Source organism: Brachyhypopomus gauderio, chromosome 17 (assembly GCF_052324685.1).
Source record: "Brachyhypopomus gauderio isolate BG-103 chromosome 17, BGAUD_0.2, whole genome shotgun sequence".
In the NCBI taxonomy this organism is placed as follows: Eukaryota; Metazoa; Chordata; class Actinopteri; order Gymnotiformes; family Hypopomidae; genus Brachyhypopomus; species Brachyhypopomus gauderio.
Window position 1 is genome coordinate 11,163,638 of NC_135227.1, and position 19,009 is coordinate 11,182,646.

Below are 19,009 nucleotides of genomic sequence, written 5' to 3' on the forward strand. Positions count from 1 at the left end.
ATATATATTATTACAAAACCCACATTCAAATTCACTTATGATTCCTTCCTTCTGATTATGCTGCAATTGACTGAATGCTACAGTCCCAGAGGCTGAGGTCACAAAAAGAGGTACGGCACAGGATGAGAGGAACCTTTATACACTTTCAAAAAACTTATAAAGCAGCTATTCCAGGTAAAAGTAGGGCAAATCTGTCTTAAATGGTAATATAAAATGGCTGAAATAAATTTTCATGAATACATCTTTAATACATCTGTGGTGGAAAAAAATACAACTTTTACGCGATTTTGCCAAATATGCTCTGCTGTCTCTCTCATTTACTACACCAATATAAAACACAGAACTGTATAATTTGATGAACATAGCAACCACAGCAATAGATGGAAGCTCTTTAGCTAATTTGTCAAACAATTAGTCGGATGATTGTTAATTTTTATGTGGTTGCTCCAGCACTCCAGTGTTTGTTCTTTAACATTGTAACCACCTACTGTGTTAATGTTCATCGGATGTTGATCCCATCTCTGAAATAAGCAGCCGTGATGGCATCACATAAGGAGTGACAAGCATCATATTTTGGTATTCTGCTAATTCCACAGCATTTTTGTTCGCTATATCTCCGTGTTTTAATGTGGCCCATGGTAGTGCTGTGCATGGAAGAGCTTTGGCTGCGATCCTCTTTCCACGTGGCAGTGCCTGGAGCCCAGCCCTGGTGGGCAGACCATGTGACTCATGCTGCTTGTGTTTGTGTTAGAGCCAGGCCAACTTCCAGGGCTCACGTTCCATGGCTGGGCTGCGAGGGTGCACAGGAGAGCGTGGAATGTACTCCGGCACTTCTTGAGGGCTCGGTGCTGTAGAGGTCCGTGGCCCGCACCGGTTATTTGTGCATCGGAGCACATCACTCATCGGAATTAGCAGATGACCAAGTTTCCAGACATGAGGTGAACACAGGCATATTTCCAAGTTCAGAGTTCACCATATCTTATTAATTAAACCGTTTGGGATGAAAATAAATTCATCTGTGTGTTTAAAGAGGGTTTTGTTTGGAAGGGCTGTCAGTGCACAGTTCAAAACTGTTCAAAAACACCCAGCTGTGGTAGCTGCAGTTGCCGGTCCTCAGGAAAAGCAAACATTGCCATTTCTTGACAGAAACAAGAAACAATCTTGGTTGGCATAACAGGAAAAACTAAGTCTGCAAAAAGCTGCCTCAAGAATTGCTGCTTTTTTTGCTGCACACTCCTGCAGAAACCTGAAACCATCCAACGATGTGCACAGTAAAGAACCTTGTGATGTGGTTGAAATGTGAACTAATTTATTGAAAAATTGTCAGGAATAGCACCTGATCACCCCTCCAAACCAGCCTCACCTGTCTCCTATTACCACACCCTTCTTCACACTATTTATACACCCTTCTGTACACTTCCTGGTTGCAAAGTATTTCCGACCTATGCCGCATACCGAGCGTTTCATTACTCTGTTTGATTTCACGTGTTCTGACCTTTGCTCACTCCCCAGACCTCGTCTCCCGTTTAGGCCTTCGGTACTTCCTGGACTCTGCTTCCCCATTACAACTTCGGACGGGCCTGACTATCCCGAGAACACCTTGCTGTTGCCTGTCTGTGCACTTGTTGTCTGTATATCGGAAACGGCGAACGTGTTCTTCGCCATGAAGAGCGTTACGCTTCACTCTTTTGCATCCCTCTCAGTTCCGTTACTTCGTAACAGCGGTGCACAATTTCAAACAGTTTCCTGCAGAATCTGAAGGTGCAGGATTTTTCTTTGCATGATAGAGTTCACCACAAAAGGAGGAGAGGTTTTCCTCCCAGCATGACGTGACCCACGCAGGTCAGGTCAATCATGCTGTGGCAGTCCAGCAGGAGCCCTGTTCAGACCACATCCCCACCCCGTTCTGGGTTGGGCTGTTGCTGTTTGCAGAATCAGGTCTGATGATCCAAAATTGTAAACCTTTTACTTTATTTCATACAGGACTGTGTGATATATCATTTGTTATCACAATTTTGGCTTTGGCAATGCTAGTATCACTGAAGGCTTCAATATGCAAATGAGCTCTCTAACATATCTAAAATATTTCTTCTTGTATGTTGTAAGCATCTTGATCAGTCTCAGACATTTTTCACCATTCATCCCTAATCTCACTGATGATTATATCGGTGCAGCAGGCAGCTACATCACTGGTCATAGATGGCCATGCATCAGAACCCTTAAAAACCTTCCTGAACTTGGATACATCACATTCCTTCACTGACCACTGACACTTTTCATAATCTGAATAGCAATGAGATGCAATTCCATCTTGCAGATGCTGTGGTTGAAAGTGTCGAATCTTGTTAATCAATTTATCCTCAAGAACTCTAAATCTAACCCAGGCCTGCACACTCAGCTCACTGCGCAATCAGATTACTACGGTTGATGGAAGTTTTTGACATGACCCAGCTTCTCATCCCCCTGTTGTTCTGTTTTGATTGAATCTGTTGCAGTATTGCATCAACAGAAGCCTGAATGCTGACACTGGCTGAGCAGACTGGAGCCCACATTAAGAGAGACGACACAGTTGCCAGTCAGTTGAATTAATTGCTCAGTGGTCACAATCTCGTAGGCTGGTTAGGATTCAAGGGCTAGGATTAAGTAACAGGGCACTGGAATCCATGCAATTCTAATGCTGACCAGTCATTCTGGGTTATTACCAGACGATCCTTGGTTTGATATGCTTATCTGTGATCACAGTTGATTGATTACTATACAGTCTGCATGAGCAGAAGCTCACTGGGGAGATCAATCCAATTATCCTAGATGATTAATCCACTGGATCAGATAATTTGAATAACCTGCAGTGTTCTGAACCCTTAACCCTGCATATGTGGACTGTACTTTAATCATAATAATTTCAGACAAGATACTGAAAAAGAATGAATTTGATACAGAGTATCTGTAATGTCTGGACTTGATTTTGGGGTTGCACTAATTTGAAACATTCATGCATATTGAAAATATTAAGAATAAAAGGTTTCCTGTTAGCCACTGCCTAGGACAGGAGCCCCAAGGGTATAGTGTGAAGCATCTCGCTGTCTTTGGCTGTAGTTTAAACCAAGCCCGTAAACTCGTGCAACACAGAATTAAAATTGTAGGAGAGAGGTACATTCAGGAGGCATTGGCTGTGAGGTAAGCGTTGGATAAGGTCTTCTCATGTATCATAACCTTCTGCAGACCTGTGTCATATAGCACATTGACAGTATTGCAGATTGGACTACCTTTGCAAGACATGAAAATTAATATTAATTTTGAAAATCCCTTGCCTTTGCCTTGATATGTACTTGGGAGAAATTCAAAGCCATCTGGTTAAAGGTGAAGCATTGAAGATATTTGAATTTATTACTCAAAGGCCTATATGTAATATGCATGTGGATTGAGATGATGTCATGCCACATCCATCATTGAACTGACAGTGAGTTGCCAGTCTCTAACAAAACACATTTCTGTTTGGTAGTGCTGCTGTTGTTTAGCATCTGTGAGCACATGGGAATGGCCTGCCACTTGCAGCGGCTCCTTATTACGAAATCGTTTTGATGACAGCGAATTTTGAACTTTATGGAGCATGTGCGTAGGATGCCTGTAAATTTTGGAATAGGCTTGAAATTTATGCACTCCAGCCTTGCTTTATGAGACAATGAAATGCTGTGAGGCCTATTTAAGTGGGTGGTGTTGAATGGGAAACACTGCACTACATCAAGTTAAATAAACAAAATGATCTCACTGTCTAATTACAGACTTGTATTTGGTACCATATGTTACTTTTCTTAATCAACACTTGTAATTAACACTCCAGGAGTTGTGAAAAGCAAATGTGTTTAGCTGCAACAATCATAACTGTGTAATTGCTTGTTTTACTTCAGGATTCAAGTTCAGGTTTAGGTTTTATTGTCATTCATCTGTACTTGGTAAACACTGAAATGAGGCGAGGTCTGTGGTACAACACAATAACAGAACTGTGCAACAACATAAATGGAAATACAATAAATATTGTACAAATGTGCAATACAAGGACAATACGCACACAGTGACAGCTACAGGGTTGCACGCCCTGGCAAGTGAGAGTGACATGATGATGTATGTTTGGAGTCCGCATAAGTGTCATTTGAGGAATTCTGCATGTGAGAACCCTTTCTGGATATGTAGTTGGTGTGCATCATCCAAACAGTCAAAGTAAATATGACAACGAAGCTTGCTCATTTATTTAGCCCTGATAGATTCAAGCTGTATCACTATTTTCTCATTGGTTGATTATGCCTTTAGGATTACATGTTAACAATTACATTTGATAGTAATTAGACCACGGCACCTGTGTGTTCTTTGGGAGGGATCATCCACAATGCTGATGGCTTTGTGGATACAGTATTTGTGGTTGGAGGTGTTGGTGGGTAGAGACACTCTGATGATCTGCTCAGCTGTTCTCACAACCCACTATAGGGACAGAGATGGTGCAGTTCCCGTACCAGGTTATTACAAGACTGTAAGACAGTTTGTCAGGACACTCTCTTTTGCCCCTCCTGTAGAAGATGGTGAGGTTAAATGGAAGCATGCTTCTCTGCAGGAAGGTGCTGGAGTTTCTTTGCTAGGCCAGTCTTATTATAACTTAATTATATCTTTTCATGGGAAGTGGTGTGTGTGGGTGTGTATGTGTTGACAACAACAGGCTAATCTAGACCTCAAGATGAACTTTCCTTACCACCTCTTCAGTGGAACCCAACCTGAGCTCTAATTAGACTGACATATTTAAGCAAAGTATTTTCATTTTTTAAAAGGATTTTCAGTGTTCTTCAACAACATCTGCATCAAACATACATGCATACTATACAATCTGCCTATCCATACTTACCAATGCCCATGCTGTGATGCTTGTCAGAGCGGGCACTCTGGATCAGACGGAGAGGGAGGTGAGCAGTTGGCGGCTGGGCAAAAGGCCCCACAGGAGCTGATGGAAGCAAGAGACCACGGCGAGTGCCTGCTGGGCGTCCAGCAGCAGCTGCAGGAGCGGAGCCAGCAGGTTACGGTGAGTTCAAAGGGTGCTGTGCTCAGACAGAGCTGAGGCCCATGCTTGAGTTAACACTCCCGCTGTAAACATGGCATGTATGTGGAAGGTATACATTCTTGAGACATAATGCACATGTTAGTGGGTTTGTGTGTGTGTGTGTGTGTGTGTGTGTGATCTCTACGTGCTGAACTGCTGATACAGAATGGACTCTCTCTGACTCTCCCACTGGGAAAGGAGGAAATTGTTTCAAATAATGGTCTAGAGATTCAGATGACATAATTTTAGCTTTTGGTAATTTTAGCTTTTTGTGTAATTAGCTGTTTTACTGTGATTAATTGAATTCCCAGTAGTGTTTTATGACTTTTTGACCTACTACAAAATGTCCCACTCAATCCATTTGTTGTTATAATTTTCAATCATGTGATTTGCAGTAAACATTCATGATAAATGCACATAAACATTGGATATATTGAGCTCTAATCAATAATCAATCACATATAGAATATGTTATATTATGATAAACCTGTCACTCTCAACTCTGATGAGATGCCTCAAATGATCATGTTACCTTTCTGACCACACAGTAAATAGTGCAGTAGGTTTTCCTGTGCCAAGGTGAGCGCTCTCAGCCGAGGAGGAACCGAGGGTGCCCTGACTCGCTGCTTTGTTGTGAAGCCCGTGTTGTCATGCCTTGTGTGGTGGAATGTCCACAATGATGCCTTTATTTTGGCATTTGATCTGTGACTGTGGCAAGCAAGAGAATGAGTGATAAAATTGTTCACTGTCTCCGTAGCTACCAAAGATCATTTATCCTTAGCCTGAAGTGTTCATGGCCTAATTTTGTTAAGAGTTACTACTGTTTTTGTACTCCTGAGGATTGGCTAATTCTTCCCTTTCTAAGTCATGATGATGAAATTTGCACCATATTACAATGTCACAGTTTGAACTTGCCCTTTTCATTATATCTCTTCTCTGATATGAGAATATTTGTTCCTTATAGTCAGTAATGGGATTTAGATTCACAACTGTGTAACATGGCCATTTACAGCACAATTGGAATGAAAGAATAATTTTTTTTCTGTTTCATGTGCAAGAATAACAAAAACAAGGAAGAACTCGAGACTCGAGGGCATGTATTAGCTTTTTTTAATATGACTTCTGTCCCATTTTGTCCAGCTAGCCAAGCATGGGCTTTCTCAAGACCTGGTCCCAAAAGCCCTGACTTACATTTGGAGGGCCTCTTTGCTGCCTGGTTACGCAGGACACAGCAAAGTTTGGCTCAACCTTTTTTGGCACAACCACAAAGTTTAGCCCCTCAGCAAGTCCCCTCTTGCTGTTTGATTTGTGTCTCAATTGTTGAAAAAAAAGACAAGAAAGAAAAAGAAATACATTGCCGAGAACTGCCAGATTGGTCCTGATGAATGGATTTATTGCTCATCCATGCAAAACAAGCACTAGACATTTAGACCAAACCATTTTCTGTGTAACTTTCTTTCACCCCAATTTTCATTAAAATTATGCGGTTCATGACACCGAGAATTGTGTGGAAATAAAGCATTCAGGTGGTTTCAACGCCTCATAAAATGTACCTTTCGTGTTAAAATAATTAGAAGGGCAGTACTTCAGGGCACTTCCCTTCTAATACCCACAGGATTATAGAACCCTCAGACAAACCAGCAACTTCAAGCACATTTATGAGGCCTCACTATGAATTACTGGTGGCACAATGGTTAACCTTCCAGCTTGCAAATATATATATATATATATATATATAAGCCACATTCATCCAGTTGTATGCTAAGCAGTGCCCAGTTCTGATCCATCCAAGATCAAGCTTGCAACATCTGTAAACTTGGTGATTGAGTCCCTAGGTTTACATGTTTATAGGCTGACCACTGTTTAACTTAGGTCTGAAAGTACAGTAATGTCTGCCTGTAAAACCACACAGAGGTATCTTCCAGGCTTGCTTCCAAAGGTTGCTGGAAGCGATCTGTATTTGTATACAACCGGCCATACAATTCATTGTCACATCTGGAGCTGTTGGAGCTGTTTTAACATGACCCAGGTTCTCATCCCATATATAATTATAATTCATGATATCCTAAACTCCATTATGATAACTGGGATTATACTAGAAAATGTACAGTGTTTTACAATTGTCATGACACAGTGAAGATGGGGTCATCAATTAGTCTTATGTTGTGTTTGTTAGTCTTTGTTTTGTCATTATGTGGCCTGCACTTACAGTACAGTTGCTACGTGCCCACCCAAGCTAGCGGCTGGCCAAGGTCCCTCTGTGGGACACTACCAGAGCAACAACAAAGAATGCTCAGTAAGGCACACACAGAAACAGAGAGAAGTTACATAATGTACAAAGAGTTTGTTTATGTCCTGCACAATACCTGGAATTATAAATATAGGTATCCAATAAACAACCCCCCAAAAAACAATAGTTTATTAAAGAATAATCTTTTGTAATTACACAAGATAGAAATACAAGGGCACATCAGCTAGTCTTTGTTGACCAAATGTTAAAGGACTAGTATTATCTACCAGGAGCACTTACAGTCTGGCTTAGGTTATAACTAAGTAATCAACCCCTCCCATGCCACTCTTAAAAAAAGAAAAAAAGAAACCTGAACCCATACAAGTAATTCAGGGAAACCACGGCTGGCTGGGGTGTCCATGATCTCACTAATCAGTATAGCAGGGCGCTACATTGTGAAAAGAGAAAAAATGGCCCTAGAGTCATAGTCCACATAACAAAAAGAATTTCCACAAATATGGAAAGGAAAAAGGAAAAAAACAATATAAATTTACAGGAAAAAACACTATGCATCTGGAAACCAATGTGGTAAAAGAAAAAAATCTTACAGAAAATTTTTTTTATGTTGGTGGAGGATAAACAATAACTATTATCACCAATTGTCTGGTCCACTCTGTAAAACAAACAATTAACTGCATTGGCATATTACTAACTTATTGTAAAATCATAATAAACACAAGGAAACTTGATGGCCTTGTAACAGCCAAATAACATCAACTATTGTACTTAACGTTCAAGCTCCCTGCATGCTCCTGCACTCCAAAGCTCACCAGGAACTACAAAACCAGAAAAAGGCCACGTACCTCATTAAGTATCTGAATGGCAATTATATGAGAAAATAAAATAGCTGTCAGGGGCTTCAACCTGGATGTTGTCCACCATACACCACCAGCTCTGGTAACACTCAAGCTTACTCTAAAAATCAAATGTAAGTTTCAGTAGTTACATTAATACTGCAAAGACTTGGGCACACGTTATACAAATACTGAGACGAGGTTACGATCGCTACTTGTAAAACAAGTGCAACAAAGTCATCTAATCACAACACTACTGAACAGAACTTTATATTACTAGTCTGATTGTAACCTACCTGCACACCAGGTGAATAATACTCATACACCATTCACAATTACCACAACCTCACAAACAGCTCTATTCCACTATAATACCAGGTAACTTTCAGTCCAAATGCTATTTTGGCTTAATCTCACAGGACAATAAACACCCTAGGGTGACCACCCCATCAATTATCATCATTAAAATAAAATTATTATTATTATTAACCTCTGCCAATGTCAGTCACAATTAATTATTATGGAGACTCCTCTTTGTTTACTATTGTATGTAGCTGAAAATGGTTGGTGAAAATGTTTAAAGTGTAGTGCGTTTTTGTCAGATGGGGATAGATGAGTTTCTTGCAATAAGCAAATGTCTGCTAGTTTGGAAATGTGATTTAATATTTTTGTTTTTTTTGCCTGTGAGCCGACTCCCCGGATGTTCCAGGATAGGAATTTTAATGTAGGCATCAAAGTGTTGGTGTTAATGTAAGTTCTGTTAATTTCTGTGTGTGAGTAGGTGACAATAAAACAGGTGGTGAACAGATAAGGGGAAGCATAACATTAAATAAACAGAAAAGGATAAGTGTAGGGGGGTGAGACATTTTGAGGTGGGGGATCATAGGGTACATGTGCTGAGACTTCTTGGAGACAACTGCGTAGACTTATTCAATATTTTTTGTTGTGTAATTAGGGTAATCCTCGGGTTTGTTTAGAGTTCACTGGCTTGTGTGTTTATGTTGGTGTGTATGAGTGTATGGCTGCTGTGATGTGATGATTGAGTGAGAGAGTTAGTAGAGCCAGTGGGTAGTGTCCTTGTTCCTGTATAGTTGTCCATTAATGTATAGTTTATCTACTATAATGACTGCTTTATGTCCTTGTTGAATCATTTCTTTGCGAATTGGAAATAATTTTTGACGTCGTTGCATGATTTCTTTTGGGAATTGGTCATTCAATCCGAAGTTGGTTCCTTTAAGCTCCTTTCCTTGTCGCTGTACTTGTATCTTTTGTTTAAACCTATCATTTGCATCCCTTAGCCCCATGTTCCTTTGGTTCATTATCACCACTTGATGACAGTCCTGAGAAATATGACTCTGAGCCTTGCTTTGCGTCTGGTGCATTTTTGCAGCCTGACTCTCTAATGACTTAAACGTACTAATGGGTGGGCTGTGGACTTTGATTTGACTGGACAATCAGTACTGTTTTGATATAGTAACTTAGATCCTTTGAACTCATTCATATTTCTGATCATTGTAGATTGTAGATTCAGTCATTGAGTTGTTTCTTCACTGATTAGGCCTTAAGCTCCATGTTGAAAGTCAGCAGATCAAGTACTGCTTACAGAAAATGTGACACACTCTTTGACCTGCTTAAATTTGCATGGATCATGATTTGGCCTGACATCTCTTAAGTTGTTCAAACATTGCATGTGTATTTGGGTCTGTTGAGGAAGTACCCCGGCCTTACAGACACTGCAAGCAGAGCTGCCTGTTTGGCTAGCCCCACCATGACCTGCTGTTAAACCCAACCAGACCAGAAGTGCACTGTTTGGCCATGTAATCCCCATAAACGTGCAGAGAGAGTGGAAGCCCAGCACTTTCCAGATGGCTACTTCCTCACCCGCAACCACAGGGGCCAGTCTGGTCAGTTCCTCATGCCACATACAAGCTTTGCAACTTGATTGGCTCTGCTTACATTTGAGAGTTTATACAGAAATAAATAAATAAACGGTAATGGCCAATATTACTAGTTTCATAATACTTTCACAATATATAATTTACATAAGTTTATATGTCAAAATTAGCATTTTTCTCTTGATAATTTGATGGTGGCGGCACCCCAGCGCCACCTACTGACAAGCCAGCACTGCTGCTATAGATGCTATACAAACACATTTTAATAAATAACAAATAGCACTTAATTAAATCAAAATAACCATTTATTGATGAGCTTTGTGACTAAAGTAATAAATAACATACTAAATTGGACTGGTGCTATGTACAAATTATAATTTTGTACCATAACACCATAAAAACAAGTATACTGATTGATTTATTTGTGTTAATTGGCCCAATTGTATGCTCATGGATGTGACCTCTACTTTTTATTAAGGTTTCTAAAACATTTAACAGGGTTATCAAAAGCTCTTAATCTAAGCTTCAGATTAATTATCAGAATCGTTTCTATATTTCAATAATTGTGAGATTTTTAAGGAGACTAGTTTAATTTCACAGTATTTCCACTATCTGGCACTTGGAGCCTGAATAGAAGATTGAACATGTATATAATTATGACTTAAGATCACTTTAATAAATGTACTAACTACTGCGAGTCATTACGACAAAGCCAGAAAATATGAGGCCAGATGAATGCTGCCTTTATCATAAAGTGAGAAGAGAAGATGTGTGAACACCTAAGGAACCTCTGGCGTGTCACCCTGTGACCATGTTAAGGCCTAAATGTTGACCCTGGATCATTTACTTTGGTGTCATTGTAATTAACACTGTATCTATTATCAGAATGTGCGGTTGGAACCCGCATGGGTAGAATGTCACCACAAAACCTATTACATACCCTCCCAAGCCTAATGTCATCCACAGCATTTGTGCAGTGTGTATCCTGTGTGTAGGTGTACGAACCATTAGAGGGCTGCCACATCTCCATCTCTCACAGAAATGTTATCTTATATGGAGGAGATGAGCCCAGCACTTTACAATAGCACTTCACTGTCTACAGTGCTTTAGGTAATTCTTACTCTCTTTAAAGAGGGATGGGATATCCATGCAGTCAGGAGTAAGTTGGCTTCATGCCTCAGATCAAATGTCCATGCTTTACATGATAAAATATGGTTTGGATAGGTTTCTGCTTTTATGCTGGTTTCATCCAGAGATTCATCTGTGGCTTAGAGATCTACAAAACAACAGAAGGTGTAAAAAAATTCTTAAAGGTTACTAAGTTACTTTTCATTTTGTTAGAACTTTTCACTGAAAAGAGAAACAGAGAAAACAGAGACATTAGTATAATGAAGACAGAGTAGATAAGGCACTGGCTGTAGTTGTGAACATGTTAGTGTAACGCTTGGGTGTGGGAAGCAGACACCAATACGATTACGGTGAACGATGAACATTTATTAACAAAGACACGAGTAAGCTCGGTGCGGAGCGCAAGCAGCACAGTCACACTCACACTGACACCTGGCTTTAGACAAAGACGAGCACTAGACACCGCGCGAACGCACAATAAATAGGTGAGTTACACAGACCCACGTGACCTCGAGACAAGGCACAGGTGTAACAAACGAACACGCTCACAAACAACCCACACCCACGGAAGTACATACATGGACATAACGACACGCAGACGACGTAACGGCACGCCCACAGGGAAGGGTCCGGAGCTGTCACTGTGACAGAACCCTCCGCCAGGGGCTCGCTACTCCCGGAGCGTCCCGCGCAGCTGGAATGCCCCGAACCAACACAAACGGGCAGGTCCGGAACCGCCGGGATCACGAGCCTCCGAGAGCAGTCGCCCCCGACGGCGGGAACCGCCGCGACCAGCTCTAGTACACCCTCCCTGGGAAGACAGGGGAGAAAACATTAAACAATGGCACGTTCACAAACACGCACACTGGAACATGAAACACAAGAGGCACAAATGGGAAAAGGAAATTAGGGAGATACAAGGGGATAGACAAAAACATAGGAACACAGACACTCATTCCCGGAGCCAGGCTTCCCGCCTGAGGCAACGCCGGTAGCGGCGCGAAGGCTCCGGGGGCTGGAGACGCTGCAGGTGGCGGTACTCCTCCCGCCTGTTCCGCCCGCTCACCGCCAGGTGCCGCACGGCTGTCAGACGCGCTGGGTGAAGCGCGACTGGTCGACTGCTTGGAGGCAGTCCCTCTGGCGGACGCGCGAGACGTAGTGCGACTGTCCGACCGCTTGGGGACCCTCCTTTGGTCGGACGCGCGGGGTGCAGCGCGACTGGTCGACCGCCTGGGGGCAGCACACCTGGCGGACGCGCGAGGTGCAGCGCGATTTGTAGCCCGCTTGGAGGCAGCGCGACCGGCGGGTCTCACGGCGACCCTCCTCCCGGGTCCGTGACTCCCTCCTCCGGGAGAGCCGGAGGGGCTTGCTGCCCGATAGGCCTGCCGGCGCTCCCTCTCCGGGAACCCCCCGTAGGAAGCCCCTCCGTTGCCAGGCCAGCCCCCTCTGGCACCGGTATCGGGGGTGGTGTCCATCTCCGGCTCCTCCTCCTCAGCCACGCTCCAGTCCATGGACCGAGCGGGGGTCTCGCATCTGGAGTGGTCCATGGGCTCCTCCCCGCAGGAATCCCCACTCACCGACGCGAGCGAACTGTCAGATCCGCTCCCTCCCCCTTTGTATACCGTCGGGAGCGAACTCACCGACCGAAGACTCTCCCCCTCACTCTCCTCGCTCTGCTCGTCGGTTCCCAACGGGGCTGGGTGCAGCGCCGAAGGGGGACTGAAGTCCTCCCTCTCCTCGCCGTAGTCCGACGGTGGAGGACTGACGTCTTCCTCCCCGTAGTAGACCGTCCTTTTTGAGCACACTGACGGGGAATACTCCTCCACCTCGTAGTCTGTCCCCTCCGCCTCGCCTTCAGACGGTGGGAGACTGCCCCCCTCCCCCCCGTAATACACAGTGCTCCTTGAGCAAACTGAGGGGGGATACTCTTCCTCCTCCGAGCCGTCTTCCTCGGACTCGTCCTCGGGAGGATTGGCACGTACCATCCCCGCCTGGACGACCAGCGGGTCCTCCATGCCCTCTCTGGTTTTGGCCCTGGGTGGCGGCTCTAGGGACGTGGTCGGGTGCTGGTCCTCCCATATACGCACCGCGGACTGACGGAGCTGTTCGGCCATCTCTGCGTCTTCCGTACTCCGAGCGGCGCAGAGTATGTAAGCGCAGATGGGGCTCTGCATCATCTCCTGCTCGGAGACAGGGGCTTCGGGATGTCGGACTGTAGAAGAGCCGTGGTGACGCCGGCTCCTTCTCCTACCTTTAGGCGCCCTGGTGGCGTATCCAGGCATTCCTTCTTTTATATGGCTCGTCTTTCTGTAACGCTTGGGTGTGGGAAGCAGACACCAATACGATTACGGTGAACGATGAACATTTATTAACAAAGACACGAGTAAGCTCGGTGCGGAGCGCAAGCAGCACAGTCACACTCACACTGACACCTGGCTTTAGACAAAGACGAGCACTAGACACCGCGCGAACGCACAATAAATAGGTGAGTTACACAGACCCACGTGACCTCGAGACAAGGCACAGGTGTAACAAACGAACACGCTCACAAACAACCCACACCCACGGAAGTACATACATGGACATAACGACACGCAGACGACGTAACGGCACGCCCACAGGGAAGGGTCCGGAGCTGTCACTGTGACAGTTAGATTGTAGCGTTTGGGCAGTGCAGGACTTATTAGAGGTAGAGGGGAAAAACACAAATAGAAAGAAATTTGTATGGTGTTCCAAAAAATTATTACTTTGTTAATACCTTAAATCTTTTTTTGCAAAGATTTTTTTTCAAGCAGTATTGCTATTTGACTGAGAAAACAGGGTTAATTTGTAAAAGATCTCAATTAGTTTGGTGCTCAAATTTCTAATCACAGAAATGTCAAAATATTTACCGGTAAGTGTAATGGCAAGCACCAAATAAGGATTGTGGGGTGGATGAGATATCCTTGGGGCTTTAGGACCTGGTGGTAGTTTTGGTAACCATGGTAGCCTATTGCTACTTTTCCCTGCCTTTCTGTGAACTCACCTGTAGTTGTTTAGTGGAATTGTGTGCACATATAAAGTGTAGATGTCTGAGCCTTTGGAAAAAAGAAAAACTAGATTTTTCTTTAGTTGGCAAACTAACGGGGTTCTTTGCTGCCCAAAGTGACTAAAGCTGCAGAGAGAGAGAGATTGGTTTGGATGAATAGATTATTCCAGATGCAACTTCAAGGGTGTGGTCTGACAACATATCTTATGTTTAACACAAGGCTGAGTTTTACATGTGTTATCGCTTGTGCAGTTCATCATTTAAATTGTTTTTAGTTTTGATTAATGTTTTTTTTAAATTAAAGAGACTTCAAGATTTCTTATTTCGGATGTCTGAGTATGGGATGGCGATAATTGAGCATTGTTAACCTTGCAGGTTGTCACGTTGTGGGGGGTGCCCCTGCCGGTCGCCCCCGGTTACAGCGGCAGCGGTCCTGTTTTTGGTCACGTGATGTTCGTCCCTCAGGTGGGCGGGACCCGTGATCCGTCTCACCTGAGGGTCGTTTGTTCGTCTATATATGTCTTGTCTTTGTACCAGTTGAATGCTGGTTATTATTTCCTTAATCTGGAACCATGCACGGGTTTTTGGTTTGCATACTTTCTATTAAACCATCCTTGTCACAGTTGGCTCCGCCTTTCGTGTCAATCATGATTAGTTCATTGTGATTTGTTTTGTTACTAACTCTTGTCAGTTGTATCTTGTCTAGTCTTCGTTAGTAATAGTATTTAGGTTCCTTGTTCGCTGTCTGTCTTCGTGGTTCATTACGTTGTTTTGTTGTTCTGTATGCTCTAGGTGTTTTGTCCTTCTTTGTGATACTTGTCTTTGGTCAGTGGTCTATTCTATGTATACTCTGTTCGTTATACCTTGCTGTCCTTGCGCTGTCTGGATGTTTGCTGTTTGTAAAGTGATACCGTCACGTGAGTTGTTAAAGTCTTTTATAAAGTGTGCTCTACTATGCATTTGTGTCCTCCTCTGCTCCTGCGTCGTATGCAACGTTACAGAATGAACCACCTTTCAATGGACACAGCGAGAGAGAGCCCGTAACAGTGTGAACCCATAGCCTGTTTTAACCCTGTGTGAGCCTATAGTCGGTCGAAGAACTGTAGCTGTTCAGTGTGTTCTACGGTTGTTTCCTGTTCCTGTCTTATTGATCATGTTCCTCGGTTCTCTTGATGCGAGATACCTCATAGCGCCCCAAATGTCCTTATTGGGTATGTTCCCGGGTCTCTGATCGGGTCCTCGTCCCCATGACTGCTACAGTACCGACCTCAGAGGCTGCGCCAGCAGCGCCGGCCAACCAAGCTACACCAACCCCAGTGGTTTCCACGACCCAGAAGGTGTCAACAGAGTATGCAGTTCCCGTGATCCGGAGGGGCTGGTCTGTTGAGGACTTTTGTGGATCTCCAATGACTACGGGACTGATCTATGGTGAACCAAGTGTTGCCGTTATGATTCGCACTGCACGTCCCAAAAGATGTATTGGTGCCAGTGTTCTACAGGCTTGGTTCAGCCCTCCTGGTTGTTCCACTGTTGTGGTTATTTGGTTCCAGCATTGTTGGTGGATGTTTTGTGCATAATTGTTTCTGTGTAAATTGTTCTTGCTGTTCCTATGGTGTTAAGTATGTGATTAGTTTTTCTTGTTTTTTGTTTTTTCTTGGTTTTTGTTTGTAGATTGTCTTGCACGCCTCGGTGTTGCGTGCGTTGAGGGGAGATACTGTCACAGTTGGCTCCGCCTTCCGTGTCAATCATGATTAGTTCATTGTCATTCATTGGTTCATTTTGTTACTAACTCTTGTCAGCTGTATCTTGTCTAGTCTTCGTTAGTAATGGTTTGTAGGTTCCTTGTTCGCTGTCTGTCTTCGTGGTTCATTACGTTGTTTTGTTGTTCTGTATGCTCTAGGTGTTTTGTCCTTCTTTGTGATACTTGTCTTTGCTCAGTGGTCTATTCTATGTATACTCTGTTCGTTATACCTTGCTGTCCTTGCGCTGTTTGGATGTTTGGTTGTCGTGATTGCCCGTGGTATGTTCCTGTTTTCATTTATTGCCTGTTACTCGTGTTTCCTGTTTTGTCATGCTCGTGTACGCCTGTTTTTCTGACTGCCCTCCCGTTATGGAACCGGACTGGTTTTCCGATGATGATGATTATGGTATTCCCTTGAATAAATCTCGCTCTTCTCAGCAATTGTGTCCGTCCTCTCGCTCCGCGGCGCGAGCTGCGTTACAATCCTATTTCCCTGAGACTTGGCGTGATCGCTTCCTTTTTAGTTGCTCACCCCTGCCCGTCACACAGGTGCATTGTTGAAAACCTTATTAAATTACCATTTTGAAGTGATGGTTTTTTGAAAGCTTCATGGTTTTCCTTTTTTCTTGCATGGGATGTGGTAGTCTAGCCCTAGCCACTGTTTATATTTACAATTGATTTGTGTTTTTAGTTTTTTGCCTTTGTTTGGGTTGTTGCTTTGTGTTGTTGCTGTTGTATATTTGGTTGAGTTAGTGTTTGGTGTTTGATTATTTTGGGGGAGGTTAGATGTCGTGAGGGACCATGACTAATGGTGTCGAGTGTGTGCACGGACGTCTTGGTGCTCACATTATCCTGGACAAATTGTTGGTCTTTAGAGCTGCGATTCTTGAGCTTTTTGGCTTGGCTGCTAACTATCTCCCTTCTCCCCCTCTTTCTTTCCATATATGTTGCACAGTGTAGGTGGGAATAGTGATTTTTGGGCATAGTGACATCTGTTCATTTAGTTGAACCCACCTTTTGCCCAAACTTAGGTCTCATTGAGGGAACTCCACCTGTTTAGTTGGAGGGGTTGTAGGTTGCTCTCATCCCTTATATTTAGGGTGACATAGTCAAGGTACGTGGGATTAAACAGTTGGGGACATATTTAACCATTTAAACGTATAACTTCCTGACCAGAGGGGTTAGGGAGGGCCACATAAGCATGTTGAGAAAGAAATTGACCAAAATTGTGAAACTGCAATCCTGAGAAGAAAGTAATTAAACAGTGTAATAGGCAAACATAATGTGACAGCCATTACAAACACAGGACAATACCAACAAACTGTAATTTAAATCTCACTGACACAGTTAAGCTAAAACTGCATTACAGACATGTACATTTATTTTGAGTGTAAAATTTTTTTTAACTATCTTAAATATAACTATTTCTAGGCATTAAAAAAGCTAGGTTATTCCACATAATCCTCAGGTGTTTTTCATTAAATGACCATTATAAAATCATAACTCACACCAGGAAGGAACTTAAAAGGCTATATTTAATATGCTAAGCATATTTGGCTCTAGTGTGATCTATGGCTCTTTGCTGAAAATGTGTCTTCTGGAATATGTGGAGGCAGCCTTAGAGGCACTGAAGGCATCGGGGAGTGTTTGGAGCAGTGACAGCCCCATTGTAACGCTGCTCCCAGTTCTTCGTAAATAATAAGTACTCGTGGTCTGTCTCCTGCTTCCTTTGGTTTGTGTTGTTTTTTTTTTTTCAAGGATGTGGCAAAGCTGGTGCATGCATCCTTGTCAGCTGGACTAAAATCTGCAGTTGCATTCTTCAGTTCTCAGATTCTTTCTCATTTTACACCTAAGAGTCACTGACAGTCACTCCCTTTTGCACATTTGATAATAAAACTCAACCCATTTTGGCTACTGTCTATAGCTCCCATTCACACTTTTATTATTTAAGTAGGCCAGTTGGCCGTATAACATATTAGTTGTGCAAGTGGACATTCTACTACATGATCTATGGACTTCACACCATTTGCTAATATTTAACATGTCTTTACATTTCTTATGCTTCTTCCATAGATAACTGTAAAAAACTTCAGCGGCTGTTTAAGTTCCAGCGTGTTCAAACATACAACTCCCTGATCCAAAGGCATGTTTTCCTCAGGCCAAGGGCTTCAGTACAAGACAGTCACTGTTTAATCCTGACCACTGACCTACTTTGGGTCTTCAGCAGATTTTCAACTGGTTTAAACCCTGCCTGCATTTATTTACAAGCATGTTGCATATTACCTTCAACTTGAGGTCAAGCGCTCTTCATTCTCCTCCCTAGAGGGTTCAGTTTTCTTCTCAGTGTGGTGTTTTAAGTTCTCTGGGAGGTCTGGCTGCATGGCACTGCCAGGGATCTTAAAGTGTGGAAAGAATAGTTATTAAAGGCAGACTTACAATGAAAAGATACATGTGGTATACAAATAGGCTAAACCATTGTCAAATATTGTTTTGGATAAAAAATAGCAAACTCCATGTGCATTTCAAGCCTGTTTTGGTGACTCTTGATAAATAAGTTTCAGAATTCTTACTCCTAGCATTTTCTTGACCAGAGATTTACTTGTGCCATAATGGGGGGGAAAAGCTTTTTAAAGCCATATTTGTTAACATGTTAACATCTTAGACTAAAAAAAGCTTTTCTAAAGCCATGTGTGTTAACATGTTAACATCTTAGACTAAAGCTTCATTTTTCAAGCATAAAGGTTGAAGGTCCAGTCTGCGACCATAAGTCATGTCCATGGAGCCTGGCTTGACAGTTCAGAGAAGATCAGAGGAGATTAAGTGTAAGGTAAGGAGCTGGAATGTGAAAGGAGTTGGAATGTGTTGGTGAAAGACTGGCCCCTTACATTACATTAGATCAGGGGAGGAACCACGGCAGATGATTACAAGTGAGCTAAATTAAGGAGCGGCGCCCTCCTCATTTGTAGCCTAAGGCAGGTCATTACTCCTGACAGACTGCATCAGACGCAGCAGGTAACTCACTGCAGCCAAACTTTCCGTGAAGCAGCTCT

General features: G+C 43.0%; 1 protein-coding gene across 4 annotated transcripts in view; it reads left to right on the plus strand.

Moving 5' to 3' along the window:
* The window catches only part of fsip1 (fibrous sheath interacting protein 1), a 39,850-nt gene that overhangs the window by 16,762 nt on the left and 4,079 nt on the right, over window positions 1–19,009 (plus strand). For all 4 annotated transcript variants that reach the window (XM_076979138.1, XM_076979139.1, XM_076979140.1 and 1 more), the window contains one exon: window positions 4,919–5,065. In XM_076979138.1, the coding sequence (XP_076835253.1) occupies window positions 4,919–5,065 (147 nt within the window). The remainder of the gene's footprint in view (window positions 1–4,918; window positions 5,066–19,009) is intronic.